The sequence below is a fragment of the Amblyomma mixtum genome, chromosome 10 (genome assembly GCF_055824585.1).
Source record: "Amblyomma mixtum isolate Tamu chromosome 10, ASM5582458v1, whole genome shotgun sequence".
Classification (NCBI taxonomy): domain Eukaryota; kingdom Metazoa; phylum Arthropoda; class Arachnida; order Ixodida; family Ixodidae; genus Amblyomma; species Amblyomma mixtum.
In genome coordinates, this window is record NC_143021.1 from 161,838,515 (window position 1) to 161,858,432 (window position 19,918).

The 19,918-nt window shown below is 49.1% G+C and overlaps 1 protein-coding gene and 1 pseudogene across 1 annotated transcript in view; both read right to left on the reverse strand.

Annotated features, from left to right (window-relative positions):
* Nucleotides 1–1,097, reverse strand: part of LOC149327543 (uncharacterized) — a 31,440-nt gene extending 30,343 nt beyond the window's left edge. The window contains exon 1 of the mRNA XM_089563864.1: nt 941–1,097. Within this exon, the coding sequence (XP_089419990.1) occupies nt 941–992 (52 nt within the window). The 5' untranslated portion in view covers nt 993–1,097. The remainder of the gene's footprint in view (nt 1–940) is intronic.
* Nucleotides 1,098–4,957: 3,860 nt separating this feature from the next.
* Nucleotides 4,958–19,918, reverse strand: part of LOC149327544 (uncharacterized) — a 63,701-nt pseudogene continuing 48,740 nt past the window's right edge.

A 19,918-nucleotide genomic window follows, 5' to 3' on the forward strand; every position in this document is an offset into this window, starting at 1 on the left:
TTTAACGCCCTGGAGCGAGTAGTACCTTATAAAGTTATAATAAAACAAGTAAATAAAAAGAGCCATTGACAAAAATAAAAACGCGGTTTTCAAGGTAATTGTGAGTACAATTGCCATGAGTGTAAACAGAGGCACGAATGAATTGTTGGTTTGGGCTGAAAACGTGAAAAAAAAAACAATTTGCTGTTCGTCAATTCAAGCGCAGAAGGGTACACAGAAGACAGTAGCATCCTTTAAAAAAGACGGCAAAACGTAAAAAACAAACAGTCCTAAATTAAATTTGAGTGATTTTTGCTGGAATTATCATCGCTGACTCTCAGGATTTTGCATTTATACACATATGTCCGAATATTTAGTGCAAAATTTAGTTCTTAAATAAACTGTGAACTGGGAATACGAATGTACTTCAAGGTGCGGCTATCGAAGGAAATTAACTTGACGATACACGTGTGTACCGAAGTGAATAAGGCTACTCGACATGAAAATGTCTCTCCTTGTAACGTGCATCTGCTTTTCAGCTGCGTGTCGAACTCTTAAGAGCGTTGATTTCGCTTAAAATTGCCAGAGATATAAAACCATGCAAAACAGGCAAGCGTTAGAACATTCATTTATATGCTGGGCAAGACAAACCATCGGATTGACGCAACCATTGTCTCTGACTGTTTTGCTAAACGCTCCCTTCTCTCCGCATTAAGATGAGCAATTCCTTTAGAATGGGTGTTGCGAAAGGCACTCCTCAGCGCGGTACTCGAAATTTTCCCGCGCCCTTTCTCTGGCAAGGCTACACAAGATTGCGAAAGGAGTTGTGACCTAGTCGCCAAATATCCTACGTTAGCTCAGCCAGAATTGCGAGGTTCAGCGCGGAGGCCCGTTAAACCTTTTCTGCCTACGGCCTTCTTCGCGTTAACCCTGAAGCGGTGACACTGAAAAGGAGGCTCACCTGTGAGAGAGACCGCTAGCAACAAGAAACCGACTGCGCTCCGGGGCATCATGATCGCAGAGCGCTGTCCAGATCCAACTGCTCGGCCACCCCGTATTGGGCTCCTTTTAATAGGCTCTCGCTACCGTCTTCGTGAAGGAACCCCAACGAACAGTAAACACTCTTAGAGAGGCAAACAAGCAGCTAGTGAAAGTGCGCCAACCTTGGAAGCGCGCGAACCTCGCAATTAGTATGCTAGAACAGCGTTTCGCTTTGCCGCCGGCCGAGCAACAAAAAAAAAAGACACCTTTTGGCAGCACAGGCTGAACTGTCGGGACTCGGAGCGACTGTTCGGGCGTGTGTATTCGCGATAATTGTTTATTTCTTTTTTCCTAATTCGCATTACATCATTTTTTATATATTTGCGAGCGCCCCTATATTCTTAATACAGCGTACCTCCGGTCGTGTTATGTCTGCGTTAACTTCACCTCGTCTGAATGCGTTCACAGTTGGTATGATTGAAACAGCGCAAGGCCCAAGGCCACAGAAGAGAGCAGAGGAAAGGAGTAAACGGACAAAACACCGCTGAACTAACAAGTGACATTTATTTGGCACGCTGTTCGTACAAACACCCTTAGGCACTGAAATAGAAAACACCGCAAAGAGCTCATTCATGCACCCCAATCCCTGCTAGACAATACAAGCTAAGATGTGCAATTCAGGAAGCGAAGTTCTTTTTGTGATGAAGATACTGATGGAGCATTTACACAGGTATCACCATACTTCTTGATATTCGAGGCCTCGATTATTTCACGACACAGCTGGTCTTTGTTCCTAGCAACAACTTGGCAATATTAGGACTGTGGGGAGCAATCGGACTCACGGCAACGCATGCTGAAGTTACGAGACTCTTTGTTACCGACATTTTTACTGCGCTGCCTGAGCCTATTATTTAAGCACTGTCCTGTCTGGCCAATATAAGACCTGCTACAGTGAGAGGAATAAATACACGACATTTTTTTGACACTTCACAAATTTGCACTCATGATTTCTCGGCCAACCGGGAATAGTTTTCCTTAGTTTTCCTTGCGCAGGAACACGCAGCAACATAACTGGCAGCAGTAAGGGAAGTGGCTTCCCATTACTACACCTAAGCAGAACTGAGTGCACCCTTGGAATTTTTGTTCAAGCAACAGTAAGAGAAGTTCAGCACCGCGCTTCACTCCTCCAATTGAGCCATAAAGCACTGCATTTGAGCATGAAGCTATTGTTTGCTGTCAAGCAGTGTCTGTTCTAGAAGTGCATTCCGGTGGCTGTTGTGAACACCCTCGTATTGCCGTGAGACTCACTTCGGTTCTGGCGTCAGTAATGAGGTTAGGTACCGTCGTCCCATGAGCACAGCCTTTTTCCTTTCGGGTGAATATCCTTAGACGGCGCGCCCCAACTTCGACCGGCGCCCATGCACGACGCCGTTTATTAGAGAGTTTTAGTATTGCGGGCTTTGCGTAATTGCGTGCATAGCGGAATAGCGGGTCCAGAGTGCGCATGCGCAGAACGCTAACGGGGAAATAGCGTTAGCGTACGCACGCAATTTTCAGAATGTAGCTTTGCGGCTTTTGCGCCCTTAGCGTGAAAACATGGCGGCGTCCTTTCAAGCGAGAGCCGCCCGCTTCAGCCGATTCAGCAGCTCTTGCGATTCCGGTCGGCATGTTTACCGGCAACTACTGGTGTTGTTGGTTTTCGCTATGACTTACCTTGCTTCGACGATAAAGTTTAAGCTGCAATTCAGCCCAGTTTTTGAGATACGCTCTCGGTTCTGGAGCGCGCAAGCCTAATGGAAACTCAAGCTGCACTGCTACCGTCTGCAACGACCCGAAACGCTGCAGAAACCTAGCAAAAACGTCTGGAACGAGACAAAAATAGATTTAGAGGTTTGTCGCGATGTTTTATGGACTTAAATTATGTAAAAAAAGTTTATATTAAATTTACATAAGTTTTTTGAACATTAGACGTCATGTGATGGCAAATATTCTTGCACCAACGGCTTGTAGTTAACATTGCCTTTACTAGATGGCGCCACTGTTTTACGTTTTTATTTCATTTTATTGTAATTTCGGGGTCATTTTGCAGACGAAAATGAACACTGCACTAATAATTCGTATAAAAAACTCGGAAATATTATAATTTGGCAAGTTAGCGGCCGTGTCAACCATGTTAGAAGGACCATTCGCATCCATGTCAAGCAGATGGCGTTTAACGTTTTCAACACTCTGTACTAAAACTGTCTGTGGGGATAAGTTGCTTGCGGCACGCTAACGTAATTTCCCTTAGGTCCGCTATCACGCTAACGCTATACTAAAACTCTCTATTATCAACGGCGAATGCGAGCGTCCACTCCGGCTTTGCAGGAGCATATTGCTGCAATTGTGTTCCTTGATGCCTCCAACTGCATGCACACTAACATGGCATGCAATATCACAGCATACATTTGGCAAGTAATATCCGTTTTGTGTATTACAACGGTTACCCGAAGGAATGAGGTGGCACTTACTTCCAGGTCCGCATCCTCCAGCTTGGCGCATTCAGCTTTGTCTGCGGTATGCACTTACCGAATACCTGCCTGACTGAATTTTGACACTCGCGCATGTCGCACACATGGCTTGCCTCGTAAAGGCTCTTCCCTTTTTCAAGATTGCCTGACGGAAAAAACTGCTTCCGATTAATTAAGCTTTGAAAGCCGCACCGCGGAATGACGGGTAGAGCCATTCTCGCCGAGCGCAACCGGCGGCGCCGCTCCCTTTTCATTCCTCTGACGAGCGTTTTCCCACGGGCGACGCTGTTCCACTGAAGCGATGGACGCAAAAGGACATGGCTAGTGGTATGAGAGAAGCCAACAGCCACAGAAACCAAGGGGCACAGGGGATTTTTAATTTATTTATTTATTTTGTGGTGTTGCTCGATTTAGACTATTACTGAACATGTTATCGCTTAAAGCTAATTGATTAGAAAAGCAGAAGAAAAAAACAACCACATGCCGCCAGTGGGATCCGAACCCACCACATCCGAATTACGCGTCCGGTGCTAAACCGCTGAGCTACAGCGACGGCTGTCAAACCTTCTGCTTTCGGGGGTATTTATGTTTTACAAGTAACCTAACCTTGAGAGTGTTCATCAGCGCCACTCACGTTCTTAAGCGGCGGACGTAGCGCGTCCTGAGTTACCGCTGATGTGACGTAGAACGCCATCGAACGTCATCGAATCCCACCGGCGGCATGAGGTTGTTTTTACTTAAGAACATGGGCGGCGCTTAAGAACGCTTAAGAACGTGGGTGGCGCTGATATATGTACACTCCCAAGGTTAGGTTATTTGTAAACATAAATACCCCCGAAAGCAGAAGATTTGACAGCCGTCGCCGTAGCTCAGCGGTAGAGCACCGGACGCGTAATTCGGAGGTCGTTGGTTCGGATCCCACCGGCGGCATGTGGTTGTTTTTTCTTCTGCTTTTCTAATCAATTAGCTTTAAGCGATAACATATTCAGTAATATTCTAAATCGAGCAACAGCACAAAATAAATAAGTTAATTAAAAATCCCCTGTGCCCCTTGGTTTCTGTGGCTGATGGCTTCTCTCATATTTATAATGAGCCCCTCATTCCCCTTACCTTGTTAGCTTAATGGCAAGGGGTAGTTTATTTAGGGACCGGGGACAAATGCAGGCAACAAAGCAAGGATCTAGTTAAGTGCCTCAATGACGACACAAAGCAGTTTGGAGACGGTGTCGATATTATTGTCACGTTGTAGTGACGGCAGTCCACTCCCGTGTGCTGTGCAATGTCAGTGCACGTTAAAGATCCCCAGGTGGTCAAAATCATACTGAAACCTTCACTACTGCACCTCTCTCTTCTTTCACTCCTCCCTTCCTTCACTTCAGGTGTCTGTCGAGATATGCAAGACAGATACTGCGCCATTTCCTTTCCTCAAAAACCAATTTACCAGTTTCCCTGACAATTCCCTGACTTTTCCAGGTCACTGTAGCCAATCAGGGTGACCAAAGAGCAGCCTTCACACCTGCACTGCTATCGGCATGCTTCTCCTTCATCTTGGCAACTCGTTCAACGCTGCGGCACAGCAAGCAGTCCTGCGGGGTGTGCAGCTCAAAGCCATCATCCCGCTGTCCAATATTCTCCACCGAGCTGGCCACCTTCTCCTCACCACTGGGCAGCTGCACTGGGTCGCCATGAACCTGCACAGAGAAGAGGGTGATCACGCTAAAGAACACACATTTCAGCACCACCTGCTTCTGTGTGAGGGGCTTAATGGATCAAATCAGACCCGTAACCTCACACACGACCTACGTAAACGAGATATTGTCACGTTGTAGTGACGGCAGTCCAGCGGTCAGAAACACAGCAACAAGGCTTGCAAAAGAAGCTCTTTATTTGGGCTGACTTGCGCCCGCAAAAGAACTGAATCACTCGGCGGCGGCGTAAGCAACAAACGTGCTCGTCAGTCGTCGAACTATGAATGTCCGCCGCTCGCGGCATCGCTCAATTTAAAGCCGGCAAGGAAACTTCCAGATAGCAGGACAAGATCATCTGCAGTAATCTGGAAAAACCTAGATGCAGCCTTTCATGGCTGCGATCAATCGAGATTAGACTGGTCGCTTCTCGCGTCACGAACAAAAATGATAACAGCCCTTTCCTGCAGCCTTGAGCGTGAACGAACAAACACTACAATGAGACGTGGCATTACCCCCCTTCCAAAGAAGCATTGTCTCGGTGCTTTGAAATTAAAATAAACACCGAGAATGAAAACTTTGAGTCCTTTAGTGTTCATAATATGGCTTCAGGCGTACGACATGCACGACTTCCGGGCGTGGGCGTCGCCGCTGAGATGCTGTCGTGCCGTCGGGGATGACTTCATAGTCGAGGTCACCGATGCGACGGAGAACCCGGCACGGGCCAAAGTATAGCGTCGCAGCAACTTTTCGCTCAATCCACGGCGGCGAACTGGCGTCCATATCCAAACCCGATCACCTGGCTTGTAATGCGTGTCAGTTGTCAGTTGTAATGCGGGGCTGGGGGAGCGTCCACGCACTGCGTAGTCTCGACTAGGAGATACAAAGCGCGGAGACGAAGGCGACGGGGAACGTGACAGGCGGCTGGACGGTGAGCATTCTTGCCGACGCAAAACCTCCTCGATTTCGGCTGGTCGCTCGCCGGGTCGAGGTCGTGGAGCGTCGTAGGAGAACCCTCGGATGCCCAGTCTTCCTTCTGGGCAGTGCCGGAGGACGTGGCCGGCTTCACCACAGTGGAAGCATAGTGGGCGGCGCTGGTCGGGAGTTCTCCACTCGTCGCATTTCCTCGGCTGCGAGCGTCGCTCGTAGGACGGGCGGGTTGGGCCGAGTGGGCGGCGGTCCAGCGCAGCTGGCTGAGGGCGATAGGGGCTTGGGTCCCGTCGTCGAGGGGCAGGACGGCGTAGAGCTGCGGCGTAAGTCATGACTGGGGGCTCCATAGGCTGCGTGGTGGTCGGCGTCACACTCAAGGCCTGTTGAACCTCGTCCCGGATTGCGTCAGCGAGCGGTGTCAGCTGCGGCTGCGTTCCTGTTGGCAGCAATCGTTAGAGCTCTTCTCGCACGACTTGACGGATAGCCTCCCGCAGCTTATCGTTGTTAACGGCGTCCAGGCAGCTTGCTGAGAAAACGCGCTGCTGGTGGTCATACTGGCGGGCTCGGGCATCAAGAGTTTTTTCCATCGTGGATGCCTCTTCTATGAATTCCGCCACGGTTTTCGGTGGGTTCCGTACGAGGCCGGCAAAGAGTTGCTCTTTAACTCCTCGCATAAGCAGCTTTATTTTTTCTTCTTCCTTCATGTTTGCGTCGGCACGCCGGAAGAGACGCTTCATTTCCTCAGTGTACACTACAACGGTCTCGTTTGGGTGCTGTATGCGAGACTGAAGGAGCTGCTGGGCTCTCTCCTTTCGCACGACGCTTGTGAAGGTCTTGAGAAGCTTCTCCTTGAAGGTTTCCCAGTTCTTCAGGCTAGCTTCCTCATTCTCAAACCAGATTCTTGCTGGTCCCTCCAAGGCGAAGAAGACGTACCTAAGTTTCGTGGCATCGTCCCAGTTGTTGAAGATAGCCACACGGTCGAACTGCTCCAGCCATTCTTCGGGGTTTGCGCCAGGCGAAGTGTCGAAGGTTGGTGGCACCCGGGGCTGCTGACGAATGATTGGAGTCATCGTCTGGGGCAAGCTCATGGTAGACGTTGCTGCTGGCTTTCGCTTCCGGGTAGGGTACGGCAGAATCCCGAACTCAGGTGCGTCCCCTTGCGCGGTGGACTGGGCTCAGGTTCTGCGGTAGATGACTCAGAGGGCTGGCGTCACGACTTGTAGGGGGTGTCCGGAACATGAAAGGCTACCCAGCACCTCCACCAGATGTCACGCTGTAGTGACGGAAGTCCAGCGGTCAGGAAGACACCAAAAAGACACCAAATTTACAGATACTGCATTGAATCTGTGAACCGAATTCACTGTATTGCACTCTTCATTGCTTTGTTTGTCATTTTGCCGCGATTTTTTTTTGCAATATTGTATTTAGTTTGAAAGTGTGCCACGGTTTTGTTGCCAAAGTTCGCAGCTGGGTGTCCATGGCCAAGTCAAGCGGTCCAAGAGGCCGCTTTTACTATGGCACCTGTCACCATGTATATTGTGGTGGTAAATAAAATAAATATCAAATATCAAGTCTTGTAAAATAAGCTCTTTATTTGGGCTGACTTGCGCCCGCAAAAGAACTGAATCACTCGGCGGCGGCGTAAGCAACAAACGTGCTCGTCGGTCGTCGAACTACGAATGTCCGCCGCTCGCGGCATCGCTCAATTTAAAGCCAGCAAGGAAACTTCCAGATAACAGGCCAAGATCATCTACAGTAATCTGGAAAAACCTAGATGCAGCCTTTCATGGCTGCGATCAATCGAGATTAGTCTGGTCGCTTCTCGCGTCACGAACAAAAGTGATAACAACCCTTTCCTGCAGCCTTGAGCGTGAACGAACAAACACTACAATGATACGTGGCATTATAATGCCACGTATCATTGTAGTGTTTGTTCGTTGTAGTGTCTGTGTTTACATTTGATTTGGCGACCTGTAGTACGGAGCCTACTGTTCCTCGCACCGACTTTCAATGTGAAAGCCACACCCTTGCCTCCTGCTACTTTGCCTCTCTTGGAGCCATTTGCCCCGTTCCTGCACGAGCCAACATTGAAATGGCCGCTTCCTGCTTTATAGGCGCTTGCCGGCTGCGTGGCTTCGTCTAACTCGCCAATCTGACGCCTGTCATCGCTGGCCGTTTCATGATGAGCGAACTGCTGTTTTTCGTCGCTTGCTTGAGACTGAGTTTTTATTCCTGAACTCGCGCCCTTGTCCCTCGTCTCATCTGGGGTAGAGCTAACCTGGACGGATTGATCGTCGGAGTGCGCGATCACCGCCTCTAATACCGCGGCGCTGCGTTCCATCAGGATATTTCCTTCACCTGAGATTCCGGTTTCGCAGAAATCTGGCTCTCCTTTTACCTCTGCCTGGCTGTTTGATATGTCGGAGGTCACAACCTCCGTCACCGAGCCTGCAGGAATTTGACCGTTGTCCTGTTTGTTATGGGACACCCTGGTCTCAGTTGGGCCTGGATCATCAGAATTGGGCTCCTCCTATTCTTTGCTAGCCGCCCGCGGTGGCGGAAAAGCTGTGATATTTCCGTGCCCTTCAGGAATCTCGTCCTCACCTCCTGCGCTTTTTGCTGCCTTTCCGAACGACGAGGTGTTCCCGCATACCGGCTGATTGCTTTCAGCGTCCTCCCTGCTGTTTTCCTGACCTGTGCTTGACAAGCCTAAGGCTTTGCCTTCCAGCACAGGTGGCCTGTCCTCTCGGGACTCGGAGCAGTTCTCCCTCGCTGATTCGCTGGCTCTTCTACTCTCCTTGAGCTTAGCCAGCTCGAGCTCTAGCTGCTGGCGCCTTGCTTCTAACGCCTTCAAATCCGGAGGTTTTTCTTCGCATAGCGGCGCCTTTCCTCCATTCACTTTTGAAAGCTCAGCCTGAAAATAAGCTAAGCGCGCCTTCACCAACTCTACTCGGTACCTCACATCGAGTGAGGGCCGGCATGGATAACTCTCCATACCACCGCCTGTACCCCTCAACAGTCCTACCGGCTCGAACACATGAACAGGGACGTGAACAATGCGACCAAGGAAACTCACGGTTTCGATGCGTCGATCCGCATTGCCAGCTTCCTGGTGTCGGAGTCCACCGCCACTTTCACCGCACGCTGCGATGAGCTGTCACACGCCGCTGCTCCTGTGCCCGCTGTGGTCACTTGCTGCGACCCGCCGGTGACCGTCGAGTTCTCGACGCGCAGCTTTCCTTGACCGAAAGCAGTATCGCGTCGCTGGACTACTGTTGTGGTCCTTGCCGCTGTCTCTCTGCAGGTCTTCTCAAACGCTGACCTGTTGCCTGGTCGTCGCCTTTTTCTCTGCCTTTAGTCTTCTTCCTGCGCTGTCTTCTGATGGCCGCAGGATCCTGTCGACTGCGCCAGTAGATTTCAACGGTTCTCTTCCTTCCTCGCACCAGAGGTGCCCCGCCAGAGGCGGTTTGTTTAACTTGAAAATTGAAGCTTTTCTTCGCACCAGGGGTGCCCCGTCAGAGACGGTCTTGCGATTAGTTACGATGCAGGGGTAAAGGGAATACTTGAAGTTTATGTACAGATATTTACAGAATATACAAGTTAAGGCACTGGAGACATATTAAGCAGCAAAAATACAAACAACAAAAAGTCGGAACTGGCTAACACTAGGGGAGGCCCCTACTCGGCATAGCCGAAGATGCATAGCACCTGACCTTAGCTCAGAAGCATTTTTCCGGCTCCGGGGCCTGGTTTTAAAGCCCTCAAGACCCGGCCCGCATTTGGCAGCTTCCAATCATGTTGCACTCTTCATACGATTGGCTCACCGAGAGCATGGCCAGCCCTCCAGCTTCCGCAGGGTAAATCACCCTCTCCGCCACAAAATAAAAGCAAAAACAAACACAAATACACAGTCGTGCTAGCACATGCCAGGAGGAACATCCTTTCCCTTGCAAAAATAAAAGAAAAACCAAAAGCAAACACACAGTCGTGCCATCACGTGCGATCGGTTTCCTCCCATGACCCTCGGCTTTGGCGTCGTCCCGGATTAAGGGATTATCGGGCTTAAACGGGAAGTTACCGCTGTAACTGCCACTGCGAACTTGGGCCTGCGTTCCAAGGCGCCCTCCCAAGGCTGTTTAGTCGGCGCCTCACCGGCACCCGGCCAGTAGCGTCACCCAGCTCAGGCCTTAGCTGTCCCCGGCTAGCCGGGCTGTCGCCGGCTATTCCTCATCTTTATTCCCCCCCTCCCCCTCGTCAACGGCGCCTTGACACCGTTCCGTCTTGCAGTGCTTAATCTTAAGGAATTCTGCAGACTTTTCGAACCAGACGTTCGTCGCGAGCTTGTGTCTCGGCTGGTGTCTGTTGAAAAGAGGGGATTAAGACAAGGGGGGGTGTCGTCGTGAGGCCGCTCTTCAGCCCCAAGCTGCCACCGCTCTTTTGCCTAGCCGTCGCGAATCGGCCCCAAAGGGCGATACACGCCCGAGCGACACCGGCGCCTTTGCATCGTTCCACGAAAGGTGACACAAAAGGTCGAGCGCGCCCCTCCGTTCCCTCCCGCCGGTGGGGGCGGGGGTCCATTGAAGACAGCAGCGGCGGGGTGCAGAGAAAGAATTAGCGGTAGTAATGACCCCGCACGCACTACCGATCCCTTACACATAGCAGAGAATTATTTACATGCTGATCAAGAAGATTTCAGTACTGAAAAATGAGCACTCCGGCTGCTTTTAAAGGGGTCCTTTGTCCCCAGGTCCCTGGCTGGGGAATTTCGCTCGATTAAAAGCGCCCAGTCATTGTAGTTTAGGTCACGTGTACAGTCTTCGGGAACCGCCCACCAGGACGTCCCCGACACACTCTCGCCACATCCGGCAAAATGTTGTCCAGGCCGTTCTTGCAGCACTGATGACAAGCACGGAAGGAGACCCAAGTGGGGGCCAAAGCCAGACTCCTGAACTGCGCAGCTTTCCGTGTGGACGGAAGGCCGAAGCTTCACTCGCGCTCAGAGTTCCGCACAAGGCAATAGGAGAAGTCTCTTCAAAAGCGCGAGTATACAGGCGTCGTTGCTCGCTATAAACAACCTCTGCTGCCTCCGCCGTGATGGACTGCCGAAGATTCCCTCGCGCCCAGGGTTCCGCACAAGGCAGGAGGAGAAGTCTCTTCAGAACCGCGAGCACATAGGCGTCGTTGCTCGCTGTAAACAGCTTCTGCCGCATCTACCGTGAATCAAGCAGACCTCCGCCGTCGCCGCCGACGCACAGTACCGTGCTGCTGTGGCCCAAGTAGATGACCGTGATGAAACTTCCCAGGCAGCGGAATTATTTGGTAGCGGCCATTGAACCTGTTGACTCCGACAGCAATGAGGAATCTGAGTGAGCGCTTTTTGTTGCGTTATGCAAAGTGGCACGGGTCGACCGTCACCGAGTCAGTGGGTACTTTGAACAGGTGACAAATAAAAACTTCTAGGGGGCACTCTGGTGATCTAAAGTGCGATGAGGCAAGGGCCTTCCCCGCAACGCTCTCCAGCGTCCTTGCGCTAGACAAGGAGAACTGCATATGCCTTGGCAGGAAGTCGGTGTCGGAAAAGCACGCAGCCAGCCGATGTTCCCACTGCTTGACTGCCGACAGCATAAAATCTAGTCGTGAAACGTCGCACCATGCTGTCGGTTCCTTCGTTGCCGTCTACTTTCGTCTCCTGCACGGCCGATACATCTATCTCGCGCTCCATAATAAGTCGGTACACCTGACCTTGTTTTTTCCTTGTCGCCAGGCCCCTCACATTCAAGGTAGCGACTCTAAAGGCGGAGTCGGGAGCCATATTTGATTGCTGCCGGAGTTTGTGGTATCCACAGAAGAGCTCTCTGGTGGAACTTTTGGTTACTAAAAAGAGATTGTAGCAAGCGTTCGGTTTCTTTCGGCACGTTTTTCCACCGATTATTTGTGGAAAAGTAAAAGGAAAAAGTTGTACAATGATCTTTGTGATATTGTTTTCCCAGAGCCCATGTACAGGGCCTTGTACAGTGGAGGCCCGGGAGGGGATGTTTTAAAAAGGGTGAAGAAAATGCAGGTGCCACCAGGAGTAAAGACTTTCTTTTTTAAGTTACACACCGGGACGTTACCAGTTAAAAAGTTTCTAGAGGGAAAGGATTTCTTTTTACCGTGGGGATCGAACTGCTTAATTTGTAAACAGCCTGAAACAATAGACCATGTTTTTTTGCATTGCTGGAAAGGGGTTTATTTTTGGGACGTGTTACAAAGGACCATAAAGAAAGAGCTACCCCTTGACGCGCACGGAATTCGCTATTTAAGCACTGATAATGAGGATGGGGCACCTTTTGGTCTCATAATGCTCTTGGGCCTCCACTGTATATGGCGCTCCAGAATGGCAGGCTACCATTGTGACAAAGACGCACGACCGGCCCGAATTTATTTTCGGGAAAGCATGGACTGGTTTCTTGCAATCCAAAAAGCAGCTGCGGAGCCTCCCGAGTGGCTCTCAAGACTTGAGCCGTTGTGTATGTTGCGGGAATTTTAAGCTGACGAAGCCAGTCTCGTGCTGGCTGCCCACGACAGTGTCGTATGTATATAGCGTTATGTGTATTTTTGTTGTGTAATGTCATGCGCCAAAGCCAGGCAATAAAGAAAAAAAAAAGTCGGTGTAACATAGCGGTTACCACGCTCGGCTATGGAACGGAAGGTTGGTGGTTCGATTCTTGCCGTGCACAAGATTTTAGGATTTTTTTTTTTCTGGACATTCACTTCAGATGTCACTGACGGACGGACAGAATGATGGCCACGGGTATGAGCCATTAAAGGCTTTCGCCTTGATACTTAGACTTTGAATTCAAGAGGCTGTTCAGGCCGTCGCGCGAGACATTTCGCAGTTTGGGCGCGTGGTTCCTGCAGTCGCCCTTCTACCCGAAAATTGTCTCCTGTCGTCCGCAAATCACTGCAGAAAAGAGTTGCCTTATAACTTTGAGCGACCTTGGAGCGCAAAAAAGCATGAACTCTCAGTAGCTGACAGATTTGACGCTTCTGAATCATCGCTTCCACTGTGCATGCAGCGGGCCCTGAACTTTCTGCAAGCAGTTAGCGCTTGGGTAATATGCTGGCCGAGCGCTGCCGACATGGCCCGCAGCAAAATTGACTATCCGAGAAAAAGTGACGAGAAAGGGTCCCGCTACGCCGTGGGGTACGTTGATGGCAGCCACATTGAGATTCTGAAGCCAGACGACTTCACTGCTTCATATATCAACCTGAAAAAGTGGCCTTAGAACAGGTGTTTGGATGTCTGTATTGGCTTTCCTGACTCTGCACATGATGTCCGGGTATTGAGAAAAAGCACATTCTTTGAGGAAGCTGCAGCAAAATGCGGATGCTCTTCTATACTCGGAGATTCCGCATATCTCCTATTGCCTTGGCTTTTAACACAATACAAGGAAAACGGCTGAAGTTTTCCTACATGGAAGAAGAGACTTAAAAAGTTTCACAGCCAGCAGAGAGTTGCCATTGAGAACGCCTTCGGTCTCAACGCTTCAGATGACTGTACCTTGTCTATGCAAAGACAATTATGCAGTGTATCCGCATAGTCATGGGAGCATGTGTACTTCATAACATGTGCAATTCTGAGAGGGACTTCAGTGCAGAGTTTGCAAACCTGGCTGCTTATGATGATGCCGATAATGATGAAGAGCCGAGTGAGACTGACACAAATGCTAATAGCCTAGCACCAGTGCTGACCGAAAAAGAATGCACTCAGGAGCAATGTGAACTTCAACTCGATGCTCATTTATTAGCCTCAGCAGCTTGCACTAGGCGCTCTAGTGACTTATTTTCTCCTCGTTCTGCTGCTTCTTTTGTGCCTTGGCTTCTTGCTGCACTTTTATGAGGATGCCGATTCCAGCCCTGTCCTGCCGACGTCTTGTAGCTGGTGTTGCTTCGGTGCTGCGGGGGGGCATAGCTGGTTCCTCTTCAGCATCAGTGGGCCCATTGTCGGGCAACATGCTCTCTTCTTCCCTATTGCTTTCATTAATAAAGTTTCATTGATTTCAACATAACAAAATTGTTTCTTCCATGCTATAGCTATACAGGAGGAGTGGCAGAGAAATTTGCTCTTAGGTAGCTTGGTTTCTCGCGATTCCTCTAAGCAGAGCAGCGTTATAGTGTATTTAAGAGCTGGAGAGGTGACTGTAAAGCGAAGTAAAAAAATTAAGTGCAGATTCAAGGAGGTAATTTATCTGAATTGTACAATAATCAGAATTCATTAATTAGTGAAGATTTCTTACAGGCCCGCACGACAAACAGATGCATGCCAGCATATGAAAGCAAATTAGAACCACTACTAAAACATACCAGTCAACATAATCAGATGGCACAGTTTTTAAAAAAAATGCGTGCTAGAAAAAAAATGTTTAATTGTCAACTTACGTAACTACTCTTCCTCGAGCAAGCAATATCGAAGGGTTAATATGGTGCTCTTTTTCCAGCACCAAACTTCACAGTGATGTATTTGCAGTAAAGCGCATTAGCACAAGGCATCCTTCCTTCTTGTCTTTCAACGTTTCTTGAAATACTTCATTAACTTCTGATTTTTTTGTCAGCACATTTACTCAACAACGATAACGGCGTGAAAAAATGCTGATGACTTCAATACTAGCACATGCAGTTGGTCTCTAAAAGCATAACCCACGACAACATAAGCGCCGAGTCAGTGGCATTGTACTGCAGGCACTGTTGCAGTACATATGTTGCTTTGCACTGTAGTTATCCAGTTTTCAATATGAAAGCATGCACCATCAAGCTTTAGACATGAATGATACATACACATACATTCAGAGTATTACAGAATCATTCTTGGCAAACCTCATTTATAGCAGGAAGCAAGTATGTCCGTTGGTAGTTGTAGTACGTCCTCTCTGTGATGCCTTGCACCCCAATAGATTTCAGGAACTCAACTGTTCAAGCCACCACCGAGCCAGAAAAGAAGATGCCTGCAGCCAGGAGGTTGTTGCGTGACGCCTTGCCTGCAAGCAGTGGTTGGCTTCTCCAGAGGAAAATGTGCTGCAGTGGGCAATTCCCCTCGGCAATGACAAGGCTGCCAACCATGCTCATGTCAATGGTTCTTGTTTTTCCGCACATCGTGCAGGTGTGAAGTAGCTGCCGCAGGTAATATTTAAACACAAGGAACTCTCGTTCTTTGTGAAAGGGAACTTCAGCCAGCGACTGGCCTGCTTCTCCTTGGTGGTCACTGGAAATGAAGGGCAGTGACATATGCAGTCAGTGCAATGTTTTGTACCAAAATGTGACGGCAGTAAATGTTCATCTCATGATGTGTTGGCTGTAAAAAGGTGTTTTAAATAAAGCTGCTAAGTACACAGCATCAATGCAATTTTTTCTTCTTTTATCTGCGGGAAAAGAAAAAGTACCTTTGCAAATAACTGCGCGCTAGGGATGTGCGAGTAATATTTATTCCAAAACCGAATCGAACATTCTTACGGACATTCTCAACTTGAGCAGATATTTGCTCTAAATGAGACAGCTAACTGCTTGGTTCAGCAACCTATGAAGTTGCAGCTGTAGCTGGCGGAAGACACAGCACTGATTTACACCGGGCGGAGGCAACATGATGCAAATACATTAAATCTGCCTCTTGCTACCGATGACAACTACGAATATACTACCCCCCCATCTCAGTAGATGAGAGGGGCCGATGGTGCATATGCGCCGTAGCCTTTGAGATTGGGCATCAAATCAGGCTTTTTCGAGCACTTCGGACAATGCTACATCATCGAATATTCCAAGCCAAGTGTGATAATTATGAATTCCACCACACAAATACACTGTGGATCCTGCCTTTGAAGAAAGCTAGAAAGCGCCTTACTCAAACTTCGTGGTATTATTCATGTAGGAGGAGGATGTAGAAGAGGAAAGGCAGGGAGTTAACCAAGAGAATAATCGGTTTGCTACCCTACACGGGGGGGAAAGGAGTGAGGGGATAAAAAAAGAAAGGGAAAGGAGAGTAACAGAAAATTGAAGTCACTCTAAAACGTCACTGTTCGTTAAAGTCACAGCCTATCGTGCAGGCCAGAAGTTCTCAAGATGCGGAGCAATGCCTTGCAGGCCTTCTCCGCCGACGACCGCCGCGGCCAGTGGCCGAGAATCTTCATTTCCGTGAAAGGGCGTGGATCTAGGCGCTCCAGCGCACTGCTGAGAGACTGCCTTTCGGTGGTGTAGGCAGGGCAGTCACAAAGAATGTGGGTTATGGTCTCGTCATGCCCGCAGATTGAACATGCAGGACTATCAGCCATACCGATTAAGAATGAGTAGTGGTTGGTGAAAGCTACGCCAAGCCAGAGGCGACACAGCAAAGTTTCTTCTCGTCGTGGTAGGGCTGATGGTAGCCGGAGCTTCAAATCTGGGTCCAAGGATTGTAAACGGGAATTGCAAAATTGGCCGGAATCTCACGCGGCAAGCGTGATGTCCCGCGCAAGTGCGCGAAGCCTGCTCGCTGCGTCCGATCCCGAAATGGGGATCGACACAAAATCGCCGTCGTCGTGAGCAGTTCGCGCGACCTCATCCGCGCGGTGATTGCCTGCTATGCCGCTGTGCCCCGGTAGCCATTGTTAGATAATGTCATGTCCTTTGTTGATGGCAGAGTGATGTAGTTGTCGAATTTCTGCGACCAGTTTTTCATGGGCTCCACGGCGAAGAGCAGCTTGCAAGCGTTGGAGGGCAGCTTTAGAATGGGTGAAAAGAGACCACCGCTGAGGGCGCTGCTGACTGATGTATTCAATGGCGACACGAAGAGCGGTGAGTTCTGCACCCGTCGATGATGATGATGATGAAAAGCCTTTATTTAATAAAATAGGTGAGGCTTTCTTAAAGAGCCCCGCAATGGGTGGAGTCCCTATTCCGGGACCCCATTGGTCGAAGCCGCCAGCTTAGCCCTCTTGACCAAAGCCTTTTGGGCCTGAAGGTCCGAGCAGCCAAGCAGGGCCGCCTCCCATTCCTCTCTGGTAGGGTTGGGGTGGGGGGAGAGAGCTGAAGAAGTGCGGTGACCTGTCCTAACTCTAATTTCTGTAGTGCTTGCCATTATTCCTGTAGCTCCTATTCCTGTAGTTCTAGAATAATTCCTGTAGCTGCATAGAATTATTCTAGAACTCAAGAACGCAGTTAAGATGAAACAACTGAGCGTCTACTATAGGATTCACTTCACAAAATAGAACATTTTGAATATTCGCATGCCCCTACTGGAGATATATTCCATGTATCATCCGGCTGGTTCTGATAAGTCTGTCCACCAAAGTTGCAGTGGAATGCACAATATCATGGCTGTCCGCAGCTGAGGCTTTAAATTTTAAGCAATGAGATACGGGGAAAACTATTGCTATCAATACCTGCGGAGGCTGTTGTCAGATGGTAACACATATCTGGGGTTCTTATCTGCAGTTGGGTGCTCCTCACTGTCATCTTCAGTGCACTGGGACTCGTCCACTTCTATTGGTATTGGTGTGGATGTGTGGAGCCACGAAGAAGTTCAAAGTTTACTGGCACCGGTGGCAGCAAACTTTGAACTTGTTCGTGGCTCCACACATCCACACCAATACCACGGTGGCAGCAGATCAGGTATCGCTGCAGCTGAATGTGCTGTCTCAACTTCACAGGTCTGAACTACTTGATCGGCCTGTATTCCAGCTTATCTGGTGGCAGGCTTCTCCGTTTGCACCTTTGCAGCAACTAGAGTTTTCAGCTCAGGGTATACCTATGCGGCTGAAAAAATCGCTTATATTTGCAATGTTGCTATGGTTGGCAGGGTTATATTCATTTTAGGCTGTCAGCAGTTACTTACCTTTAATTTTAAGTTTTACTTATAACTGCAAACTACAACATTTCGAAATACTACCTCGGCTTTCTCGTAGGCCACTTACCTATTGACTGGTGTTCCCATGTCGTCTGCGTTGCCACAGTTTTCCTGCTGACGCCTGAAGGGCACGCTTGCAATGGCTCCTAGGGAAGGGTATTTTTAGCAATACTGAAGTGTACATGAAATATTTTGCATGTTTTTACTTTTAGCTACTCCAGGCGTGAAGTGTACATTACAAAAATTACAAAATGAAGCGGTTGTGAACCAGCTGAAAACAAATTACACAAACCTACTGAAAACAGATAATACTGATGGGGTTATAAAATATGGACACACAAAATATTGATTTCTTTCCCATGCCCGGGTTTATCAATGACCTTTGAGACGAAACACAGTAAGTCTGAATTCGAAGGCATATTAACATGGCAAGCAAAATACAGACACGATGAGGGACACTGCGCTATAGCATGAACAAATCCACCAAGTACAGCCTTTGTCAAAAGTGTATAGCCCAGGGGGTTCGCTTCAAAGCTTTATATTGGGACTCCAGCAGCAATCATGGAAGTCCTACCTATTGCAGGAGGCAGTACCAGAAACGTTCAGGAAATTTGGAGCGCTAGAGATCCATTATTAACGACACAGTGTGGCTCAAAAGAAGACCCCCTGGCCTCCAAACTTTTCACAAAGGCTGTACCTGTTCTGTTGAATCTGACGCCTGCATGTCAAATACTCTTGGCATGTGTTAAGTTTTCTCTTGATGCGCCAGTGCAAACCGTGTGTCTTGCATCATCCATTCATGAGCCAAAATGAACTTCTTTAAAACACTGTTGTCTCAACAGCTCAAAAAATATTTGCACCTCTCTAGGAAGAGCCACAGCATCTGACTCGCTTCCAGAGTGTGCTGCAAGTTCAACACATCGCTGCGTGAAAGCACATCAAGAAATAACTATAGTTGTTCCACTAGGTGGCATAGTTTTTGCTTCAGCAATAATGTCTTATGCGGTATTGTAAAAAGCTGTTCAGTTACGCTTACGCTTAGCATATACATGTTATTCATGCGTGCAGACTGGTCCCATGTGCAGCTCGGGCGATCCAATTTTTGTTTCTTTTTTTTACTATGCATTTCACAGCGTGATAGGTAGAAATAACAGGGCTAACAAGGGGATCTGCCGATGCCGCGGAGCAAAGTGGAAAATCCGTGCCCCGGAGAACTCTCATATGGACAGCCGCGGAGGCTCAATGGTTCTGGGGCACAGCTGCTGACCCAAATGACGCTGGTTCGGCACCGGCCACGGCGGTCGCATTTCGATGGAGGCGAAATGCGAAAAGTGCTGTACGATGTCAGTACCCAAGCAGGTCGAAATTATCGCGAGCCCTCCACTACGGCGTCCACCGCCTGAGTCGGTTTGGGAAGTTAAACACTAAAAAACAAAACTAGAATAGCTCTGTTGTACGGAACTGCGCGCAGGGTACATGCTCGGTCTCATAAATTTTAAAGCGAAAGCTTTACTACTTGCACTTTCACCCTTTGGCGTGGCGCGGCGGTGCCACCACCACCGGCGCCTAACGCCTGCGCTCTCCGCTAGGAGCGCAACAGGTGCTTTGTGACGTCACGCCGAAGAGAAGGGCGACCGACTCGCACCGTCGCAAGCCGCGGCGGTGCCACCACGGCGTGGCCTCCGCGATCGAAGCGCGTTTTTAAGGCGGAAGCCTTTAATGCCTCATCGTTGTAAGCAGGAGCTGTCGACAGAAATGTCACGCTTTTCAATTGGTCGAAACGGTCGTGACGTCACAGTGCGCGAATTTCAAACGGGGTCAATTGTACTTTGGCTACTAACCATGCAACCAATTAAAGGGATCGTTTAGTGATGCTTCAAGTAAGTTTGACTGAGTTTAATTAATTCCCTACCTAACCAATTAGCCAAACCTTTCTAGTCACACCAGAGGAATAAAAAATGGCTGAGGCTTAGCTAAGG